This window comes from Egretta garzetta, unplaced genomic scaffold, assembly GCF_000687185.1.
Source record: "Egretta garzetta isolate BGI_Z169 unplaced genomic scaffold, ASM68718v1 scaffold20, whole genome shotgun sequence".
Taxonomy (NCBI): Eukaryota; Metazoa; Chordata; class Aves; order Pelecaniformes; family Ardeidae; genus Egretta; species Egretta garzetta.
In genome coordinates this window covers 1,451,370-1,475,481 of record NW_009258388.1, presented here as the reverse complement: position 1 = coordinate 1,475,481, position 24,112 = coordinate 1,451,370, and the positions used below count along the sequence as shown (strand labels likewise).

The following is a 24,112-nucleotide window of genomic DNA, read 5'->3' as shown; positions in this document are numbered from 1 at the left end:
AGAACAGCATAGAGCTCATATTCATTAATGTTTAAATCATCTGTTATCTTAAGAATTAACAACTAGGAAACAGAAATAGTAGGAATGTGCTACATATTGCAGAATTAAATTCTAAATATTTTTTTGTATTTTAATGCTCTATTGTAGTCAATATTTTTTAGATTATATTCTATTGGTATTCTTAAGAATTAACAATCAGATCAGAGCCTGGATAGGCACCTCTGTTGTGGATGATGAAGGTGAAGTGATAGTATTTGGGTAAAATGTCTGTCATAAGGACTGGTAGATCTGTCTGCACAGGAACTGGAGAATTTTTGGTGTGCTGCTGTCAGCTGTCCTTGGTAGTAATTCAGTTGTGACCTGGGGGTTTGCTTATGGGACTAAACAGAAATATGCTGTGTTGTTCCCTCCCTACCCAGCCCCCCCTTCAATGTAGCCATTTCCTTTAGAATGGGTATCTGCTCACACCCTCAAAAGTAATATGATTAATTTTCCAGTAGGATATCTAAGTGCAGGAATTTTTCACTCTATTGCCCGCAGTATGGTTCTTTGTGAAAACACAAGGATAGAGAAATAGAGAACTCTTTTTCTCTGCTAACAGTTAAAAAAAAATCTGAGAGATTTTTCAAGATCGTTCGAACGTTTGTAGAGTCATGTGTCTCATTCCGAACTCTGATAAGTTTGTTTGCATTGTAGATGAACATCAGCTTTCTGCTAAGACAGAAGCACACGAGGTGTCAAATACTAACTCTGCAAATCTTCAACAAGGTAAGCCTGATCTTGTTGAGGAGCAAGACACTAAAACCACTTTCAAGCCTGACAAACATGCTGATGAACTCATGAAAGTGGCTGATGAATCTGTATCAAAAGTTTTAGATTGGTTTAAAAGAAGTTCTGGTACTGAAGACAGGAAACATATATCAGCTAGACCCCAAGGCAGGGAACCCAAAGAGGAAGTGGACTTCTCAACCAAAACAGCAGTTCTTCCTACAGAACACAGTGGGCCTAGCGTGGTTAAACAACGGAACAGTATTTCGCCTACGTCATTTATTTCAGAAGATATACAGCTGATAAAAGAGAGGATGAAACCTAAGAAAGAGGAGGAGAATGAGGAAGAAAATGACAAATCACTAACTGAATTTGACTGTAGAAGAGTTGAAGAAAAAGAACGTGGCCAAGAAATCAAGCAACAGAATAAAAAATCAAATCTCCTGGAACATCAAGAACACAAGCTACCAGCTCAGAAATGTGAATCGGAGAAGGCAATACAAGAAAAAAGAAGAATAAGGAAGATCAGAGCATTCTGGGAAGGGGATAAAACTATCCCCAGTCATGGAGAGAAAGAAGTTAACCTCAATACTAATGCGTCAGGTGGTGGTGCATTGAAAAGTCTCAGAGAAAGTGACAAAATAAAACCAACTGCAGTATACCTACCTAATGGATTAGATGGTCAAAGCAAGAATATGAAAAGTGCCAGACTAAGTTGTGCAAGCCAGGCTTCAGGAAATCAACATGAAAACTCTTTTGAGTTTGGACCAGGCCATGCTGTTGAAAAGTCAGAAAGAGTATTTCCATCTGATGGTGAAGTTCATGAATATGCAGAATTGCCAAAAGCCAGTAAAGTGCAGCCAAGTATTGGTGCCACTTCAGCTTCCCCAGAAAACAAAGATAAAGATGAGAAAGAAACACTTAAAGGAAAAGCTGCTGCTTGTTCCCAACAGAAGCCCAGCTTCCACATTTTGTCTTTGAAAGAGAAAATGAATGAAAAGTCCAAGAATCAAATTTCAGATCCTTCACAGTTCCAGACTCTGAGAAACTTCTGGGATACCAGAGTTAAATTACAGAGTAGCATTGACAGGGGAAATGTTTCTTTGCCAAACAATACCAGTTCAATAACCTATGAAAGAAAATCAGAGGAAGCTAAAGGCAGAGATAATGTGAGCAAGCAAGCATTAATTCAACAACAAACCCAAGCATCTGAGAGAGAAAAACCAGAGAAACTAGATTCTGTGGTATGTGAACTGCCTCTAGGATCTCCTGCGCTAAAATGTCTGAATGTGACACACACACAAAACACAGAGTCTGTCCAGCTGGACAGAAAACCAATTTCCTCAAAGCCCCAGGAAAAGATGGGTCTTGCAGAACAAGAAGTTAAAGAATTTGTAGAAAAAAGTGTTGTTTCATCAAAAAAACATCATGTTTCCTTGCAGTTGTTCCAGTCACCTGGTGATAAAGATGCTTTAAAGGAGACAGCAGTAGATGACTGGCTGTGTTTACCTATAGAAAAAGTGGAGAACAAGACTACTCCATTAGATATCAATCTTCCTAAAGAGGAAGCTGAGATTGATGCATTTGAATTAGGCCTAAAGAAGTTAGAAAAGGAAGCCTCTGAGATGTCATCTAGCTTGAACCTAAAAGAAAACATTTTGAAAGGGACAACTTTTCACTCAGATGAGTGCAAGGTCTTTGAAAAAACAGTAGGGCAGCGCCATGACATTTCTCCTGCTGATCGGAAAGATGAAATAGGCAAAAGCACAGGAAAAGTGAATGTGCCATCAACAGAAGAGCATGAAAACAAAAAAAGCCCCAGGAAACTGTTTAGTGAGTTTGAACCTTTCCATCTACAGCATCAGGCAGCAGACAAGGATGATACTCTTGAGGGTTCTCGGAGGCCTAGAGCTGGTTTGCAGAATCTTCTCAGAGAAACCTTTGCATTTCAACCTTCTGAATATAGAAGGGTGGGAATGAAAACATCCAATGACATGAATAGTATGTCACAAACTAATTGTAGTGTAGAATTAACATGCCAAGAAGATACTGGTCAGCCTGAAGAGGTCAATGAGACCACGGAAAAGTCTGTTGCTCCATCCAAGGTCAATGGCTTGAGTTCTGCTTTAGAGAAGCTGCTGAAGGAGGCCTCTGAAACACCACCTCCTAAACCAAAGCGTGCCGACAGCACGCTACAGAGGACTGCTGAGGTGGAAATTAAAAGTACGACCTATGAGCATGGTGGAGAGTTGCTGCAGGAAATTGGTGAGACCATAGAAAAGTCTGTTGCCCCATCCAAGGCCAATGGCTTGAGTTCTGCTTTAGAGAAGCTGCTGAAGGAGGCCTCTGAAACACCACCTCCTAAACCAAAGCGTGCCGACAGCACGCTACAGAGGACTGCTGAGGTGGAAATTAAAAGTACGACCTATGAGCATGGTGGAGAGTTGCTGCAGGAAATTGGTGAGACCATAGAAAAGTCTGTTGCCCCATCCAAGGCCAATGGCTTGAGTTCTGCTTTAGAGAAGCTGCTGAAGGAGGCCTCTGAAACACCACCTCCTAAACCAAAGCGTGCCGACAGCACGCTACAGAGGACTGCTGAGGTGGAAATTAAAAGTACGACCTATGAGCATGGTGGAGAGTTGCTGCAGGAAATTGGTGAGACCATAGAAAAGTCTGTTGCCCCATCCAAGGCCAATGGCTTGAGTTCTGCTTTAGAGAAGCTGCTGAAGGAGGCCTCTGAAACACCACCTCCTAAACCAAAGCGTGCCGACAGCACGCTACAGAGGACTGCTGAGGTGGAAGTTAAAAGCTATGAGCGTGGTGGAGAGTTGCTGCAGGAAATTGGTGAGACCATGGAAAGATCTGCGCTGTCCAAGGTTGAATATGGAGTATTTGATGTTAATTTGCAGAAGCTACCAAAAGAGGTCTCTGAAACACCATCTTCTGTGCTGGAAAATATGGATAAGAAAATGCAGGGTAAAATACAGACTAGTCTAAATATCCATGCTCCACATCAACAAGAGCAAGGTCATCCTCAAGAAATACAAGAAACAATAGAAAAAACTTCTGTTTCAAATATTGCAAAATTCAGTGAATTCAGTTGCTCTTTAGAAAAACTTCTTCAAGAAGCATCTGAAGTTTCATGTCCAATATCCAAAGAGTTACATGAACAAGAAAAGTTTGGGGATCATATGTTTCCATCACAAAAAGAGACTCTATTCCTGACAATGTCAGAGCCACATAATGCTTTAAGTAGCTATCATATGCAGTTGAAGGTAGCTGTCAAAGGGGGGGCTCCAGAACAAAATATCAATGCTTCAGTAAATGATCTTGCAGTAAGTGAAACTGAAGCTTCTGATCTTCCTAAAAGAAATGGAGCTATTAAAATAGAAGAGAGAAACATGGCTCCGGTTGATCTTCCTTGCTTAGAAGGAGAGACCAATATGACTGCAATTAAGCCTTTCAAAATAAACAAAAAAGGAAGGAGAGATGAAAGCACATCTTTGGATGCCTCCGAAAAGAATTCGGAATTTAAAGCAGCGTTGAAATTCAGAAGAACAAGCACACCACTTAAAGATGAGAGCAACTCCCCCCAGCCAGAAGGAGCTCAACTCTGCCTAATGCCTCAGCATGAGGATAATGATGAAGAGGAAGGGGATGGCTCAAATTTGGGATCCAAGTTTTCAGATGAAAACTCTGATTCCCACTCTGAAACCAGAAGTTCAACGCGTGAGCTGTTTGATTTCTAAAATTCATGGTGCTGGGTTGTTAAACACGGCTACAATTCTTTTTTGGTAGCCAACTTGAAATATGTTTGTTAACCAAAATTCTGTGTGATACTTATTTCTTAATCAAATGCTTTGAGTATTTGTTTGGGAAGGATGGGAAGAAGTAATTATGTCCTTTAATCGGAAAGTGTTTGACAAACACGCACTACATCTGGGTAAGCCTTTTTGGGAAGGGGAGTTTAGCAGCATGAATCAATTGCATTGGTCTTCATGATTTACCCTTTTCTTCCTCCCCTGTGACATTGCCTCCAAATTAAGAACATTGTAATACTCAAAATCTGCTATTTCTTTTAAATATACTGGATTAAAAGAAGAAAAAAAATATCAGTGGCTGACTGAGTTCATTTTTCAGTTAGACCAGCTAGCCTTCAAAGGTAAATACTTATCAGTGCAATGGCTGGGTACAAAGACGATACCAATACTCTGTGCCATTTCATTTAGCATTGCTGCCTGTTGCACTAGAAAGTGGCCATATAAATGAAGTGGTCTCTTTACTGGGATTCTCATTATTTGGTTGAATGGCAGCTCTAGTTAATATATTTAGTGTGATAGTTATCGAAGAGCTTAAGGTAGAGGAGATAATTTAACCTTTTTAATCTGCTGCTGAAAGACCAGGAATGTTTTCTTCACCTGGAGAATCTGAGAAGTATGTGAAGTTTCCAGGCCCTGCCAACTTACTCTTGAGCCTGTTTTGAAAGTGAGATTCCAGTGGAAGTCAGTGAAAATTCGAGACAAATGAGGAAAAATGAAACATAATTTGTTTTTACCCATAATTACAGACAGCAACACTGTAAGGCCTGGTTGGTTGGCTGATGGGGAGGAAAGTGAAGTAGGGAGGAGAGAGGCTCATAAAGGTTTCTGAAGGAGCTAGGTCTGTCTTGATTCTGCCCTTGGAGGCAATTGCATAATTTCAGGGATCCAAATATCTCCACAGCTGGGTTTTTTTTTTTTTTTTTTTTTTTTTTTTTTTTGTTTTTTTTTTGTGGTTGTTACTCAAGTATTGAAAAAAAATTACTTTCGCTGGGGAGAAAATATAATGGACAAATTTACACATAGGGAAAAACTAAAGCTATTAACTTTTTTGTGCTGATTCATAACAAGATGGTTACAAAATAGCTAAAGTCTGAGTTTATCCTGTATTGGGTTTAGAAAATTGAGTGCCGTAATTGCCCCAAACCCCCTTATAGTCAGTAGAAACAGACACACCTACACAGGGCAAATCAACAAACCTGCCTGATGGCTGAAAGAATTGAGAAAGCAAAGGGACACTTAAGATTAGACATTTATTTTGTTTTGGATTTACTTTGTATTTTCATTGAAAGTTCAGTCTTTGCTAACAGTCAAAATAGATTATTGTGAGAAATCCATGGGGTTTTTTTTAGTGACTTGCTTAAAATGGCATGTCTGTGTGTGCAGTGTTCATATGTTTTGTCTTGTAACAGGTTCAGAAGAAGAATTAAACCCTGTTTTGATGGCTTTGAAAAGGAGTGCAGATAGGAAAATGCCTTCCAAAAGTCTAGAGGACATTCCATCAGCCACCTCAAGTGAGCACAAAGCTTGTGTGTGTCTCCCATGACCCCCAGTTTGGCTTAAACATGTTCATGCTGGTCTTCCATACAGCTTCGCCAAGTAGTGGTTTTTGTCTTTGTTTCTCAATAGGCTGTATGGAGCTTGTACTGTGAAAGTGATTTCTTTTCTCATATGGTTTAGTTTTCCGTTCTTTGTGTTAATTTTGAAAAAAGCACAGGTCTATGAAGCAGACATCTATCAAAAATGCACTGGTTTAATCCATGATCAATTGTTTCTTGGATAGTTTTTCAGTAGTGAAAGTATTGGCAACTACCCAAATCGGTAATGAGCAATAACTGCCATCACCTCCTGGCTGCTTGCTTCAGTCAAATAAGTAGACAGTTGAAGTATGAAAAAATCATCTTCATTTAGTAGTGCTTCACCTGTGTATTCTAGCAGTTAATATACCAAACTCACTTTAAGACAATACAGTGAGACAAGATTGTGCTTAAAATTCATTCCTGACTTCCCCCTGTAGCCTCCTAGTTTTGGGGCACTTTAAAAATTATTCCTGTCCCCTTCACCCTGCCGCTGAGTGTTTTCATGCCTATCCCATGTCTAATGGGGAAGACATAAACTGAACTTACATTTGTAAACTGAAGTGTGGAGGTGTAGATTTTGAAAGATGTTGGCTGTTGTTGGCAAATTACTCTTCTAATACTACTTATGCTATTGCTTGCTTTTAACTAGTTTCTAGGTTTTAGGTATGCACTAACATTGCTGCAACAGCACACTGACAGAAACTGAGTCAACGTGAGACTGCTGCTTGGATGTAGGCTTGGCGTAGTGTGTGAAGTAGAAAGCATCTCTCGAATTTAACCATTCCCATGGCTCTGCTGGTTTGTTCGGGGTTTTTGTCCTCATTACTCTTAACTCTGTGATTACCACTGCCATCCATTTTATCATACTGAACAGCAAAATTTCTAACTATGTGTTACTTTTTTCCTGCACAGATAAAGGAAAAATAAATAATCCAAAGGAAGAATTAGCTCTTAGTGCTGAAGATGGTAAATATCTTTTGTGTCTGCATGGAAGTTTATTGCTTTTTTCAATGCTTCTGTTTGCTAGTGAAGGAGTTTTGAAACCAAGAATTGTATTGAGCTTTTAGATTTTACTAACTTCAGTATGACCTAAATGCTTTTGCAGAATTTTGTTGTGGTGTTTTTATTCTTAAGGAATATACTTATGTTATGTCCTGCTATCACTGTAGAAACTCTGTGCCACCTACCAGTGTATTATTTTGCCCTTTGGCCCTTCAGCCCATGCAACAGTTACTGACATCTTTGAGAGCATTGAACGTTAGCTCAGCTGAAAGACTTGGCCTAAGTAGACGTTGAATTTGCTTGTTCATCTGTTGCATTATAAGACGCAAGATGACTTTTGCTCATGCAAAGGACTCTTCAGAATACATCGATTGAAAAGGATCCTCTCTCATAATCCCTGTCTCAATCCAGCAAAGTACAATTACTGTAAGCAACAGATGAACTACTAGATTAGCTGCTGTTGATATCATCAATTCATTAGTGCGTTACAGATACCTTACTGTTAAATTTTTCTGTATGCCTTTAGAAATTCCAAATCTAAGCAAAATAACAGCAAATCTGCTCCAAGAACATGTGAAGAACAACACAATAGAAAACCATCAAATAACACTGAATACGGTGGAATATAACACACAATTCTTTATTTACTGCATTGTGGCACTACAGTCTTAAAAAATAGTTGTGCACAGTTGCATTTATCGCCATGTTTAGATGCTTTAAAGGATTTTGCATGTTAGTGGCCTAGGATGATCGTAGTGTAATAGGGTACATGCAGTGTCCAGTAAATTAACAAGACTTAAGTACCGTACTATGCTCTGCTTTCAAATGGAGACCCCCTACTGAAAGCATGTTTATCCAATATGGAATTTGTAGCCACTTATCTGAAAAGCCTGGGTTTACTTTGAGTTAAATTTGCCAAGAGTGAATTTTTGAAAAAACTACAAACTCAGCTAAACTGATAGCTGTACGGACAGAATAAGGCAAGTTCTCTTGAAAATACTGTTCATATTTTTGCTTTGCTTGACTTGTACACTTATGATCCAGCTCCTCAAAGGAGGACAGCAATGCAAAACAGGAACAGAGAAGGTCTGGGGAGTTAAAAAACTCCCCACATATAAAATATGTTGGTGCTATTTATAACATTGCAAAGCTGTTTGTGCTACTGAATGACTGTTGTCAATACTGCACTGAGCAGGTCCGAAACCTGATCAGCATCAAGAGAGGAATGAAAATGCAGCAGGAAGTGAGTAACAGGATTCTTCCAGCAGACAATGGAGAGACTTCTCCACTGACATTTAAACTAATACATTAAAAATCCATTTTTATTTAACAACTAACAAGTTACACATCTGGACTGGATACTTGCTCAATGGGGAAACTGCATCTAACTGCATACTGACAATAACTGATATGTTGAGCACTATTTGAGCTTCAACAGCAAAAGCTCTGGAAAAGCTTAACTCACCCCTTGCAAACAAACCCATGATGTGTGCAGTGTTTCATTTTATGCAATAGATATGTGACCCTGTAGCTGGCTATTTGTTGCCAAATAATTCTCTGTCATACGATATTCAGTAATGGTGCATTTCATAATGTGTATCCAGTCCAAAGATACAGAGCTTTAGTGCATTATTAAATATAAGTGGGGTTGGAGCATGGAAGATTCTGAGAATTGTGGGTTTACTGCAAACTGGATTTTTGTGAGGCTAGTTCGTGCAATTAAGCTTTGTACAGTGAAAGAACATGGAAGTGAAGTTCAGTAGAGGTATACAAAAGTTGAAGAGATGGGCTGAAAAAAAACCTGCATCATTAATGAGAGAGGCATCTTATTATTGACTAGGAATACTTGAAAATTCCAAGTTCAGGTCTAAAAATTGTTTGATTTACACAACTGTTCCTATTGCCATTAATTTGAGTAAATAAAAGAACAGAGTTTGGCTTGTACACGAACTTCTTACCAGGAACCTCATGATGACTCTAATGTCAATGATGGTATAGTTAGTGCATGAGTGCACTTACCCTTGTTATAGGAAGAAAATCTAGAAGGTAAACTGAAAATATTTTCTTCATCACATTCGATGAGAATTTGCTTGCAGCACTCAGGCTTGTACATCATGTCAAGCAATGTGAACACTTCTGTTCCTGCCAGACAAAGTTCTTTGGTCAGTGTTATAGATGTCAAACGATGACAGCTAATGATAGCTTCTCTGAGTCCTGCAGGGGGTGGAATCTCGCATCCAAGCTGTAAACTGTTTCTGCATGTGCATGTATTTTATCTGAACTTGTTTGTTTCTAACCATGTCCTGTTATGGAATCACACTGTTTTGATGTACAAACTTATTTTTGAAACCTTTTGAATTGCTGCTCTTCAGTTTCCACAGTGCCTTCACAGCCTGATAAGCTGTTTTCCAATCCTGAAAAACTCAAAGGACTGAGCAAGTCAGTACCATCATTCCTACAGGAAGAGGTAAGTTCCATCTCTGAAATATTGTAACTAAAACTTTTGATTACTGTGGCATTATGCATTTGTCGAATAGTGCTTTCCAGGGTCTGCCAAATCAGTTTACTGCTGGACCATGGTGTGGAGTTGAGCTTGTGTTGTTGAAGTCAGGAGATGATCCCAAACAACCTATGGCTGATTAACCTTTCAAAAGCTTTCCTCTAGCAACTAGTGTTTTATTCTTACTGTACCCGTAAACATACACAGCATGTTTCATCTAGGAGAGTGAAGCACAGTGAATGCTTGCTCTTATTCCCAAAGGCAATCTCTATCCTTAAGCTAACAGGTCTTTTTTTTTTTTTTTTTTTTTCTTCAGAACATACACATGTGCATACATTTAATTTCTTCAGAACCTAAAATCTAAACTGAACGTGTAAGACTATAAGAAAGTCACCATCTGGTAACCTTTCTCAGAGGGGTATTAGCTTGGTGTTCTGCTTAGGGATGTAAGCTCAGGTACCAAACTGTTAACTCTGTGTAAGTGAAACTTCAGTATTTACAACATACTGTGCCTCTGTAAGGCTGTTACTGTTATTATCATCATCATCATGGTGTGGGCCTTTGAATAAACTCTGAGGCCATATTCAAATCTTCTAAAATGACACCGAAATTTGAAAGTGGTTTGAACTGCCTGGTCTATGACTTCCCAAACAGTGAAGAGAGGGGTGGAGACCGAGCACAAATGTCCTACCATAAATGCCTGAAAGAGGTAGTTCTATTGGTCAGAGGGAACAGGAAGCTCTGGATAATAGGAAATACTTTGCCATTTTTGAACTTGGATAACACCATAGGTTCTTCTTTATTTTTTATTTTATTTTTATTTTTTTTTTCTTGAGTGCCATATTATGAATATGTATGGCAAATATGTGTGCAAACCTCCCCTTCCCCCAAGATGTCAGCAAATCAAAGTTACTGATGCTGTCTTCCAGGTCTCCCAAATAGTGGTACAAACACCTGAGTCCTGTCAGTGAGGGATGTGCATTTGTAGACACAGGCTTAAATGGGACACAGGAATTTAGGGCATGGATTTCGCAAAAATACCTGTGTCTGTGCTATAAAATGAGGAATCGCTGCTTACCTCAGTCCTTATCACTGTAACTGTAGCATAAGCATCAGTATTTTGGAATATTTTTCTAAAAGCACATGTTTAAAAGGACTGAAGGGTCGGAATCAGGAGTATGCTGTGCCCTGTCTTACCCTACTCCCTCCTAAAGTCCAAAATAACCCAAATGTGGTGATACAGGTTCGATTAAGCTTACCTAAAGTGCAGAACTTAAAACCATTCAGTGTCTATGAATTGCGCCTCTTTAGTTTAAGATTTTCTAAAATTACACCATCCTAACGCCCCTTCTGCTGAGAAGAATGCCCAGGAAACTTTTCTAAGGCTTTTAACATTGTACCATGGATGGATCAAAAGATTAGCGTTTCAAAGTATTAAAAGTGGGATACGAAACAAGTCTGAAATAAGTACCTGGGCATCTAAAACCAACCAGCTACAGACTCTGTAAGAAGCCAATGAAAAAGCTTACTCATGTGGGTTTTGAACGAAATAGTCTGACAAGTAACATGAAAGCCAAAGGACTGTATATAATCAATCCGTTCACAGTAGAAAGGGTTTGGGGATGGTTCGTATTGATATTCTGAGAAATTGTCAGCACCCAAACCTGTTTATTCTGCCCCCCAAATTTATCCTTAGAACTGTGATTAGTCCCAATACTGTCTTGAGTTGTCAAGCTCACAACACAGGATGTATTACAGGACATACGTGTGCATGTATATACATGTATATATGTGTATATGTATATATATGTAAAAAATAGTGTGTATCTATAAAAATGGCATGTATTTCTATCATGTGCTGTTCTGCCTTGGAGTTTATCATCACTGAAGTACCATCTGGCCAATACAAAGCACAAAACTAATGAATGGATAACATAAATCTGGTAGAAATAACAGGTTAGAAATATACATTGTAGACACCATGTAGTCACAACAGTATTAACACACATTTCTATGGGCTAGTTCAGTTCTGGAATTATTTTAAAAATAATGAATTCTGATAATAGCATACTTTCTAATTAAAGAAGAAATACAAAGAAATCTATCTTAGATTATCAGTGTCTTTTCCTTCTGCTTAAAAGAGATAACAGCCCAAAACAATTAAGGGTTCTGTACTTGTGATTAGTAACAATATCCACAATATCCTTACTTAACATTTGGAATTAACTTAAAGTAAAAAAAAAACAAACAAAAAACCAAACCACACATGTAATGCGTTTTGGAGGCATGCAGTCACCCCAGTGCTTAATAACTCCTTGTCTCTGAAGTTCTAGATGTTCTACAAACCTCCACGAGAAGACCTTTGACTGTTCCTATCCAGACAGCAGGCTTTGCTGAGTAAATTAAGGACAGGGTTGAAAATAAGTAGAACTGGGTTCAGTTCTGACCCCGCTGTGTGGACAGCAGCTAAAATGGTTTTATGAAAATAAGTAGAACTGGGTTCAGTTCTGACCCGCTGTGTGGACAGCAGCTAAAATGGCAAACCATATATCCTTCCTCCACAAGAGGGCTTAGGATTTTCCTGTCTTTCAAAGAGTCCGTGTAGCAGGACTGATTATTCACACTGCTTAACTGTTACTTCACTCCCTGGATTTGTTTTGGACAGTCCCAAACAGCTGTCTCCAATTGATCTCTCAAGGAGCCTTGCCCTAGGTAGGATGGACATTAGTCAGTCCTTACCTTTGGCCTCTGAACTGGGGAATAATCCTGGCCTGCTTTTACTTAGCAGTATAGACATAATCAGAGAAGCTACAATCAATGGATCTTTATAATATAAAGACTTATTAAAAGTGCTTATATGCTAGACATGAATTTTTATAAATATTAATTTTCTTAACGTGTGTAGAAATGGTTTACTAATCTTGCGTCTGTTAGTAGATCTATGACAGCAGTTCCAAACTGTATGAAGGAGGGGGGAAGCCTTATGAATTGTTCACAGGAAGATGGTGGTTTCTATAAGAGCTTGAGTAGGAAGATGCCAAAGCACATGTGGGAAGTAAATCATCGATACTTTAGTGCAGTGATAGCCTGGAGAGATAATGGGGTTGTAAGCACAAAGCCTGATAAGGACCAAGTAAACCAAAACTGCAGTTCTCTGATGCAAAAGCAGGGCCCTGCTTGCCCTCCTGCAAGAAAGGCCTTTTGCAAAAGCCAGCTGTGCCCAGTGCTGTTCTACTGTGCATGTTACCTTCCAGCTAACTGCCTTAAAGGTAGAGGCTACAGAATTGGGGGTGTTTGCTGTATAACAGGAAGGGACTGGTGAAAAACCTGAGCATTATCACTTGTATAAGTTTATGCATGGGAGAGTGAAGTAGAGAAGTTGAGTTTAATTGTTCCAGTAAAGTTAACTTTGTACCTTGTCACTGCTATTTGAGATTTCAAACCAAACAAAAAGCAGTAATACAGCTAGATTTTAAAAAATTTTCAGTGTCGGATTTCCATCATAAAAATTCCCTTTCAACTCTTTTTTAAATGCGTGACCTAATTTAAGAAATAATTACTTGTGTTGGCACTACAAGGGGATTTAAATTCAGGTTTTCACTGAGTCCCAGTCTGCATTAATTTTTTTCTTTTTTTTTTTAATGTTCCTTCTGACTTTAAAGAACCTACACAGACTTTCTTTCTGTGATGTTTTTGTAGAGTGATGAGAGAGAGACAGATACAGCATCAGAAAGCAGTTATTGCCTTGGCAGAATCAAGAAGAGTCCCAGCTCTCTAACCAATCTTAGCGGCTCTTCTGGCATGGCCTCCTTATCCTCTGTATGTAAACCAAAGCCTTGTTTTAATGGTCCTTTGCTTTTGCTAATCTCTTCTGTATTATTTCAGCTCCCTTCTTATTCCTCTTATCTTTCCTCCCTTGGCATCTCTGTCTCCTTCCTTTTCTCTCTGTTATGTGAACCCTTGCATGGAATTGCCTAAAAATAAAATAAAATTGGTTTTACTTTTCTCGTTTTCTAGCAATATATTGGAGCCTGTTCAGGACTCCAGTGTGCAGCATACTCTATGAACTCTGAACAAAGAGATGGCTTTTACCCTAAAAGCTAACATTTGTAGCTGAAAGTAGGGACCAATTTATATAGAACAAACATTTAGAAAAGGAGAAGGAGGGGTGGGAGAGAAATAAGTGAAAGAAAAAGACAGTATTGGTATGTGGGGTGTGGAATTAAGTCAGTGAACTAGCTAACCAGAAGCTAATTTATATGGACTTCATTGGGAAAGGGAGAATTCTGGGGAAGGATATTGAGATAAAAAACGTTTCTACATCCTTCTCCTTCTGCCTATGTAGGGTTTAATTTTCAAGTATGTTTTGTTTAGGCATCTAATTCAGCCACAGACTTTATCACTAATCTTTTTGTCAGTATTTTCAGAAGGTTTGCTGTCCTAAACTCTTAGGCTCTGCTTTCTGCAAGGAAGATCAGCTGAAGAGATAGACAAGTAATATTTTAAGGATCTGATCACAGGCAGTCTCCAGATCTACAGCATCCTATCATTTTATTTCTTCTATATCAATGAAATAAACAGATCCAAATCTTTTGTGGAAAACTTGGCCTAACACCTTTGATTTACAAATAACTTTCTAATCTGCTTAATCTGCTTGCTGAGAAGCTTGTATAATAGTGTCCGTTACATTTCGTTATTACATCTAAAGGGAGATGGTTGATTTCTTTACTGTCTGAATTCTGAGCATAACTTCTACCCTAATCTTGATGTATCTGTGAAATGCAATGCCTGGAAAATTTTTCCCTTCTTGTATGATACAGGTGAGCGGAAGTCTAATGAGCATCTATAGTGCAGACTTTGGCAATGTTGATGTGAAGGGGAACATTCAGTTTGCTATTGATTATGTGGAACAGCTGAATGAGCTCCACATTTTTATTTGCCAATGTAAAGACTTGGCAGTGGCAGATGTTAAGCGACAGCGTTCAGACCCGTAAGTATAAACAGAGAATTTTTTTCCTAATGAAAGTTTTTCTTTTAACATGTAAATCAAAACTGATTTTTTTTTCCAATCTCCATAACCTGTTAGAGTAAACAACCAAATAAACAAATGAAGAAGCTATAATGTGCTTTACATGGTTTTCCACCCTGAACTGAATGTAGAATTACCACCATAAAATGGTACAGATATTAACATGGGAAGATCCAACTTTTAAGAATATGAAACTTTTTTTTTTAAATTCAACTTTCCATATAGTAAATCCTGCTTTGATAGGTTTTCAATAGGATTAAAGCCTATAAATATGATATCTAGGCATATGTTAGATAAATATTCTGTATTTGTATGTATCGAGGAGACATTTCAACAGATTCCCCCCTGGTAGAAGGCAGTTTTTGTCCCACCTTGAAAACTATAGTTATTTCTTAAATGTAACAAGGTTAACAACTTAATGGCTATTTAAGTGGATTTCTTTTACTTTATAAGCAAATTCTTGTGTATTTTGGAAGAGGAAGTTGGAAAGGTTTTTTTTGCTCTTCTAACCAGCCTGTCTAAATTTTAGGTATGTAAAGACCTACCTGCTTCCAGAGAAATACAAGCTGGGCAAACGGAAGACCTCTGTCAAAAAGAAAACTTTTAATCCAGTCTATAATGAAATACTGCGGGTATTTATCAAACTATTACTAGACATGAAATACTGCATGCATCAAGTATGGGGAACCTTAACTTTCAGGCACAGTTCTAGATGCTCTCAAAAGAGACGTCTGTGTTAGGATGAGATGGATTGCTCTGTGGAAGTACCTATGTGCTTCCATTGGTAGGTTAACTCTACAGTGTACTCTGGATACAACATTGAAAATACTGATTGTGGTATACTTCTTGCAAACAAACACAAGCTAAGTATGAGCTTAAGATGCTTGAAATAAAAAGTAAAACATGAAGAGAGTTTTGTTCTGAAGAAGTGAGCAGTTACGGATGTATAAACCTGGACACATTTTTTTCTAACCTTGTCACTTTTAGACACAGCATTGATAAAAATCCAGCTTGTTTTAATTTTTTTTTTTCTCATTTCTTCCTCCTGGCAGTATAAAATTGAGAAGGGTCTTCTAAAGAACCAAAGCCTTAATATTTCTGTCTGGCACAATGATACCTTTGGGAGGAATAGCTTCCTTGGTGAGGTGGAGCTGGATTTAGGAACTTGGGACTGGAATGATAAATCCAACAAGCAGATCAACTGGTTTCCTCTCAAGCCACGGGTAGGTTACTGAGGGTGGGTTAGCTGCTTTGTGTTTTCAGCGGTGTAAGTGCAAAACCAAGTCATTATTTATTTAGGCCTGGTCTTGTGTGTTCTGTGGTTTTTGTGTTTGTTATAATCATAATTACTGGTAAATAGAACGTACAGTTCTGAGGTTTCTATTAGTCTAGTAAGCAGCTAGCTGTTATAGTAGGAAAAACTTTCTCATAGTCTCAGGAGTAGGATTTTCAAGGTATTTTTCACTTAACGTCACGTTGCTGCAACAGATACCTGAAAGCATTTTTTCCCCAAATATGAAGTAAGCTTCCTGAAAATATGGAGCAAGTGCAGCAACATTTTAATATCAGATGTAATGTTGACTTCCATGTCTGTATGCCTCCTGTTTGTTAATGGGTTTCAGCCAAAATCTAAACTTCTAGCTAAGACACTGCCTGAGGTTCTGGTTTCCTTTGTTGTTTTTACATTTTTCTCTTTTTTTTTTTTTTTTTCTACATCTAAGCAAAAATCACGGAAGCTAGAACATCGCAGAGACAAGTAGATGCCTGTGCAGGTTCCTGCTTGCTTTTGGCTAGGTTTTCCAGCTTAGGCCAATGTCAGCCTGAGACCTGCAGAGCCATTTGGATATGTCTGCACTGTGATCCCAGAGTACCTATACAACCCAGCTTTTATAAGTTACAGAGCTACTCAAGCTCAAAATACTTGAGCACTGACTATATCTGCATTGTGGGGGTACAAGAAGACCTGGCTCCAAGGTCAGGCAATGAGGGGTTTGAACTTTGAGGATGAGGAAAAAAGAACCCCAGGTTTTTCTCCTTGAGCCAGTGCATGAAATTGCAAATGAGGCCGGGAGTTAAAGAGGAACTAAGTGGGATACAACTAAACCGTCTGAGGTTTGGATAGGAATTGATCGTTTCATAAGTCAAGAAAGCACAGACAAACCCTTAACAAGAAAGAGTCTGGACCTGATGTCTGAGGCAACAGGGAACAAATGGGTGCTAAATAGGGTAGGTTAGTCCAGGGCAACCATTGGAAGCTGTGGATGTTGGGATATGTTGGGATTGCAGCAATTACTGATGTTGTAGCCTTGCCATACTGTGAATATGACATGGACCCACATTATAGTCTTTGTGTAGACTGTGTGATATAGAGCCATATGAAACTTGCACAAACTGTAATGTCAAGTCTATTTTTAATTTTAAATGTTATGTTAGGAGTAAATATGCTTACTCAAGTAAATAACTTTTTTTTTCCCTTGAATTTACTTCATTAGTTCATTCTAAAATTAGCTCAGTCCAAAGCTTAATAATTTGTAGAACAAACCAGGAAGCCATGGTAGTCTTTAGCACTGGTTTAATTTGACTGATATTAAGACTGCTCTGGGTAGATAAATGTAACCAAACGTTAATGGGTGCCATGTTCCAGCTACAGATGGTCCGTCACTCTCTGTGAAGAAGTAACATATTCTTGTGCCTTTTTGCAAGATAACGCTCTTTGAGGCTGGTTTTCAGACTGTGTTAAATGAGACAAAACATTCCTATAGAAATTACTTCATAAAAGTACACTTTCTGTTGCACAAAGAGTAAGTTTCCTTATTGAAAGAGCATATTTTCTAGTTTTAAATAAGTGCACAGCAGTGGAAAAGATGTGCCCTCAAAGCCTTTTGGCCTCTTCTGGGTCTTGTTTTCTGCTTTAGTGGAAGAGCTATATATCTGAGGGACTGTCAAAGTGGTTAAATGTGCCCTAAAATCTCTCCTGTCCTGTAAACTGAGGGAAGATTAACGGATAAGGAAACAAGAAAAAAAAAAACAACAACCTTGCCTTGTGCAGAAGTCAAGCTTGTTCCAGTGGAAAACTTTGCATGATAAACTCTGCATGAACTGCAATGTTTGAGATTTGTGGGGTTTTTTTCTTGAATTTCAGACTTCAACAGTGGCTCTTAACCCAGAAAACAGAGGGGAGATGAAACTCGCCCTCCAGTATGTCCCGCACCCTGTTGGAGGTATGCATTGCTTCTTTGTTTGGGTTTGTCAGGCCTTTGGGGGTTTTGTTCTTCCCCCCCCCCCCTTTTTTTTTAAATTAAAAAAAAGCTGATTAATGTTTTTCAGCCAGTTTTGACATCTTGTTTTAACATAAGAGTAAATTATTTTTTTTTTCTAGAGGATTAAGTCATGCTGGTCATGAATTCAGTTTAGGATCCAAAGATCACTCCAGGATCTTTTGGTTTTAATGTTACTACAGAAGTTGTTACCTTATTGTTACAATCTTAGATTTGTAATGCTGTCTGTATGTGTAACAAAATTCTGTTTTCTCACTAATAATTTGAGAGATATATAAATCATCAGGCAGGTGCTGTGATATGGCAACACACTAAATTCAAGCAACATTAGAAGTAGAAAATACTAATAAGTATTTAGAATGCAGTAATTTATAGCATTATGATCTGTTTGGTTTGATCTTGTCTGGTGACAGGTAACTGGCTGATCAGACTGTGAAGCCAGGTCAGGTCTTTAATCCAGCCAGTCAGGCAGTCAATAAGAATCAAATATATAAGAGCACAAAGGAGCTTATTTGAAAGTACAAGTGGCAATAAATGCTAACACCACATAGACTGAAGACAAGCTGATCTCTTTATCTAGGAGGCTTGGAAAGAGAAAACCAGTAGCATGTATTTGTTTAGTTGTAACAGAATGAAAAGTCATTGTGGGAATACAGACATGATGTCATCTTGCTGTACTTTGGTGGGATGAAGATTGCAGCTTCAAGAGTACAGAGAGGGATGTTGAACTAAGATGTGAGATAATGAGAGTCTAGGCCGATTATCACCTCTACGTATGGGCAGGATCTACTGCATCATAGAAATTTGCTTTAAAAGGGATCTGCAAGGCTTAATCAGATGTCCTGTTTTGTTTTTACAGGAAAGAAGAGTCTGCCTACTGGTGAGGTTCACATCTGGGTGAAGGAATGCCGTGACCTTCCTCTTCTGCGAGGCAACAGGCTCAACTCTTTTATTAAGTGGTAAGAACTGTGGTTGAAGTCATCAAACATAGTGGCCCAATAATGCTACTGTGTGCTTTCTAATCTTAACTTCATTTTTCTACATTCAAATTATAAAACACCTAATTACTTTCTCATTCTCCTTTCTTGTAATGAAAATTGTCCTGCAGGGCTTACAACTTGTGGTTGTTAACCCTGCAGGCAGCTGAGCACCACACGGCCGCTCTCTCACTCCCCCCTTCCCCAGTGGGATGGGGGACAGAATCGGGGAAAAAAAAAAGTAAAACCGTGGGTTGAGGTAGACAGTTTAATAGAACAGCAGAGGAAAATAATAATAATAATGATGATAAAAGAATACACAAAACAAGTGATGCACAATGCAATTGCTCAACACCTGCCCAGCCCATCACTGAGCGAGCAGCAGTTGCTGCTCCCTGGCCAACTCCCCCCAGTTTCTATACTGAGCATGATATCATATGGTATGGAACACCCTTTCAGCCAGTTGGGGTCAGCTGTCCTGGCTGTGCCCCCTCCCAGCTTCTTGTGCCCTTGGCAGAGCAGGGGAAGCTGAAAAGCCCTGGACTGGTGTAAGCCCTGCTCAGCAAGAACTAAACCATCAGTGAGTTATCAACATTCTTCTCATACTAAATCCAAAACACAGCGCTGTGCCAGCTACTAGGAAGAAAACAAACTCTATCCCAGCCAAAACCAGGACACAACTTCAAGAGGCTAAGTATATACCCCCGAGTAAAACAGTGGAGAATTTCCTGCATAATCGCTTCTATCGTGGTTTAGCCGCAGTGGCAACTAAGCACCACACAGCAGCACTTTCATTTTGTCTGTCCAGTTACTAAGTGGAAGGGCTAGTTAGTCAAAATTGTGCCTGCTTTTATTTACATTTAATCAAAGCATGTTTGTGCATGTTTAGCTTAGCAAATCGTGGGAGGAGACAGAAGTGAGAAGCATGGTTGTATTTCTTCCTCCTTCCTGTCCACATACAGACTAAAAATGTAAAGAGACAAGAATAACAAGACGGTTGGGAAATTTCTGGCAGCAACAAAGAGGTTTCAGCATCATTAGTGATAATACAGCAAAGAAACTCACTTGCGGCTCTTCCCCACTTGACCTCCCCTTCCCTTCCAGCCCTTGAAGCACAAGAGTGGATACATGCTGCCAGCATTTTTTGGGACTGCGAATATGACCTTTGACTTCATCTCCACGATGCTAAAGCATCGTCACATTCAGTCACATTCTAACATGCAACGGGCAGTGTTAATCAGTAGTTTTTGTCCGTTGGGTACGTTTAATGCAGGCTATGCTGTGCAAGTGCAAACTGACAATGCTTTTTCTTTCCGAAGTACCATCCTTCCGGATACGAGCAGAAAAAGTCGCCAGAAAACAAGAACAGTAGCAAAAACTACAAACCCGGTATTCAACCACACCATGGTCTACGATGGCTTTAGACCAGAAGATTTGAAAGAAGCCTGCATAGAACTCACAGTCTGGGATCACAACAAACTAGCCAACCACTTTCTGGGAGGTCTCAGGATAGGCCTCGGAACAGGTACCGGACAATTAACGCATTAATCCTTAATTTACGAAATACAGTTTTTCCTTTTTTTTCCTCTTCCTTTCTATTTCTTCTCTTTTTCCAAAGATCGCTGAGCAGCCTTTCAGTTATTTATTTGCAGAAGAGTTTCATTCAGTAATTTAGCTATTCTTCAGCACAGATCCTGAAATGTAAATAAAAGTGGCGTTATGAGGGTTAGGATGACTGATGAGTAAGGAGAAATATTAGAAATAAACCTTTGTCTGGCCATACATTGTATCTGGTTCTGTCTGAAGTACAAGAATATGCTATTCCTGAACCCCAAATCTTGATAATGTCTTCCAAACCTACGCATGCAGAAGCTAGGTATGTGGTGTAAAGACACTATTGGGTGGAGATAAAAGGATAGATCAGGAATGAGTGATAAGATTTGAAGACATTGGATAGGAAAACTTATAAATGCAAACAAGTTTCTAGCATAAAGGCAATATAAGATGTGCAGATAGAAGTGTTGTATGTTTTCCCTATCATTATATTTGTCCCTTTAGAATCATAGAATCATAGAATCGCTTTGGTTGGAAAAGACCTTTAAGATCATCGAGTCCAACCGTAAACCTAACCCTGCCATCCCACCACTAAACCCTGTCCCTAAGCACCTCATCTATCCTTCTTTTAAATACCTCCAAGGATGGGGACTCTACCACCTCCCTGGGCAGCCCATTCCAGAGCCTGACAACCCTTTCAGTGAAGAAGTTTTTCCTAATATCTAACCTAAACCTGCCCTGGCGCAGCTTCAAACCATTAAATTAAAATTAAAAACCAATTTCAATTGTCCTCTCTGAGAGGAGGATGTGTTTAGAGTCTTTTCAAGCAAATACAAGAAAAAAATTACTTTTCCCAAATTAAATTGTTGCGTGGTTCACCAGAACAACCTAAAATACAAATTAGCATAGTAAATCTCAATTTGAATTTTAGAGCACCCGAGGTTGTATTTCAGTACAAAATTGGTGTCTTGTTTTATTCTTAAACCCTCTCGGATGTTAATCGCCCATACATCTTTCTCCTTGGGACTGTGACAAAGACTAAGGATAACAAGGAAAAAAAGCCTGGAGAAAGATGACGAAGTTTCTGCGTGAAACTGTCATTAATTGTGTTTGACAGAATCGTTCAAGTGGGGGGGGGGCGGGGAAAGTAGACTTGGATCTCCAAAGTACTAGGTCAGCTACCTGAGGAGGTGAAACCGTTTCAGAAGACAAGTAAATTTGATTGTCTGCTCTCAGCTCTGTGGCATATCGAGTAATGTTTCTCTTAAAACTGATGTTTGTCTAGGCAAAAGTTATGGAACTACAGTAGACTGGATGGATTCTACTTCAGATGAAACTGCCCTTTGGGAGAAGATGATGAACTCGCCCAACACGTGGATAGAAGATACACTACCTCTCAGGATGCTGATGGTTGCAAAACTGGCAAAATAAGGTGGCATTTTAATTGCTAAGTGTCAGAAAGAGACCTCGGGAATGAAATTAAAGGTGTGGGGGTGAAACTTGGAAGAGGAACACAGTAGCTCTTCTGACAGTCTCTGCTCCGTTGCTCTTCTGGTTTTGTGCTGTCAAATGTCACTTTGTATTTCAAATTAAACTTCTGCCTGCAGATTATTATGTACATTTAAGGGATTCTTTTATTTCTTATTCACTGAAAAGGACTTGAAGAAAGAAGGCATGTACAGAACTGAGCGGTAGAGGTAGCTGTGATACCTGGATGCTCGTGGTGCCTAACCGAAGCATTGCTAATCCCTTAAATAATCTGAACTACCAACAAAAAAATAAGGGCAAGTCAACTCTTGCGGTACCCTTCCAGGATTGCTCATAAAGTGTTATTAATAAGATAGCAACAGGTTGCATTTTGTTTATGCTCATTAGTACGTATTTGCACCCTCATTATGCCATGCCAGATCTCTCCAGAGAGGAATACGAGGATGAAGAATTTTTTTTTTTGGATTGTTTTGCAAGTTCCTTTATTTGTAGTTGTACATTTCTAGGATATGGAAGTCGCTTCTAGAATGAAGGAAGCATTACGTGGAGCGGTACTGCCCATGTCCTGTGCTGCAGGGTGCAGAGCACTGTTGATTAAAACATACTATCAAAAATCAGGGTTATAAAAAGCTTGCTTATATACGTGTTAGTTGTCTTGCTAGTGTACAAGCCTGACTCTCAGGTGCTGAAGGCACAGAGGTCAAACGGCTTTTATTCAGTGCTAGCCTAAAGGATCTAAACCTGCCAATTTTAGTGACGACAGATATGTTGGGTATTTATTCTGTAAAGCGTGCTCGTCTGTACCGGTATCTAGCAGCTTGGCTTTTTGCAAAAAGTAATTTATCTGTGCTTCAGCGCCCCCGTCAGGAGAATGCTGGGACTAGGGTGGTCTTGGTTTAGGTGGCTTTGCAGCGCAGGAAATAGGACGAGAATCTGTAACTTGTAGAATTGCATGCTGCTAAAGAAAGAGAAATGCATACATACAAAATGTATTACTTTTTTTTTTTTAATAAAAGCAGCCTATTAAAGCTAAATAGGAATTCAATGTTTATTAAAACCCAGTGGTTTATGTTAGCAATTCAGCATGCAATATAACGAAATGCAGATGGAAAACATTTCTGAAAACAAATGCACATTTATTTGTTCCAGCTGAGTATGTCTAAAAGCTGGTGAAATCTTGCACCTCGGTTAGAGGAGGGAGGGGAAGGGGGCTCTTTGCAGCTCCAACTCAATCGCTTAATTTAGTCATGGGGATTTAAATACTGCTTGGTATTTATTACACACTATGAATGGAAAAAAAGGAAAGGTGCTATTCAACCTGCCGGGGAACCCGCTTTCTGTCTCATCAGCCAGGCAGGCTGGGGAGTTTAGAAATGCCAAAAGCAGTTGTCAGTCTTGATACCTTGTCGCTTCAGGTGTGTCGGACGGGATCGGTAGCTGCGACAGATTCCACTTTGGCAGATAGATAGGTACAAAACATTGTTCTGGTATGACTAAGGAGCAAGGTGCACACGACACTCCACAACGATGTATTTGTACTTAAGTGCAGCTACTTTGCTTCTGTGTTCTTGAGTAGCCTCTCCCGAAAGGGGGGTGACTCTGGAAAAGCAGAGAGGCACCTAGTTCTGTTATATTCACTGCCTGTAATGGATTCATTTGCACCCAAAAAAGTAGGTTGCTGTGAACACGACCTACAGTTTCACAGGATTAAAACTGTTGTTGTTGTTGTGTTTCCTGTGAAGCTTAAATGCTCTGCTGTGCCAAAATAGCTCTGGGACTTCAGCTGTAGGGATGGGGTCTCGAGGCTCTATGCAGGCAAGCGTCACGGAGCCTGCTGTGTTCTGCACTGTACAGAACTCTGATGGTTAAACGTGGCTGCCATCAAAATAAAACGCTCTGTTTGTGACAGTCTCACTCCCCTCGTCTTTTGGTCAGGTAGAACATCTTCTGTCTCGCTGTTCTAGGAGGTTCAACAAGGCCAAGTGCCGGGTCCTGCACTTTGGTCACAACAACCCCACGCAACGCTACAGGCTCGGGGAAGAGTGACTGGAAAGCTGCCTCGTGGTACTGGTTGACAGCCGGCTGAATATGAGCCAGCAGTGTGCCCAGGTGGCCAAG

The 24,112-nt window shown here is 39.4% G+C and overlaps 1 protein-coding gene across 3 annotated transcripts in view; it reads left to right on the top strand.

Moving 5' to 3' along the window:
* The window catches only part of SYTL2 (synaptotagmin like 2), a 65,123-nt gene extending 42,208 nt beyond the window's left edge, over positions 1-22,915 (top strand). The window contains exons 8-20 of one of the 3 annotated variants that reach the window (XM_035897920.1): positions 697-768; positions 5,999-6,100; positions 7,079-7,132; positions 8,364-8,411; positions 9,541-9,635; positions 13,368-13,487; positions 14,489-14,658; positions 15,227-15,329; positions 15,750-15,920; positions 17,840-17,918; positions 18,835-18,934; positions 20,272-20,477; positions 21,792-22,915. In XM_035897920.1, the coding sequence (XP_035753813.1) occupies positions 697-768; positions 5,999-6,100; positions 7,079-7,132; positions 8,364-8,411; positions 9,541-9,635; positions 13,368-13,487; positions 14,489-14,658; positions 15,227-15,329; positions 15,750-15,920; positions 17,840-17,918; positions 18,835-18,934; positions 20,272-20,477; positions 21,792-21,937 (1,466 nt within the window). In that variant the 3' untranslated portion in view covers positions 21,938-22,915. The remainder of the gene's footprint in view (positions 1-696; positions 769-5,998; positions 6,101-7,078; positions 7,133-8,363; positions 8,412-9,540; positions 9,636-13,367; positions 13,488-14,488; positions 14,659-15,226; positions 15,330-15,749; positions 15,921-17,839; positions 17,919-18,834; positions 18,935-20,271; positions 20,478-21,791) is intronic. The other 2 variants (XM_035897927.1, XM_035897936.1) reach the window with 2 other exon arrangements.
* Positions 22,916-24,112: the final 1,197 nt, after the last annotated feature.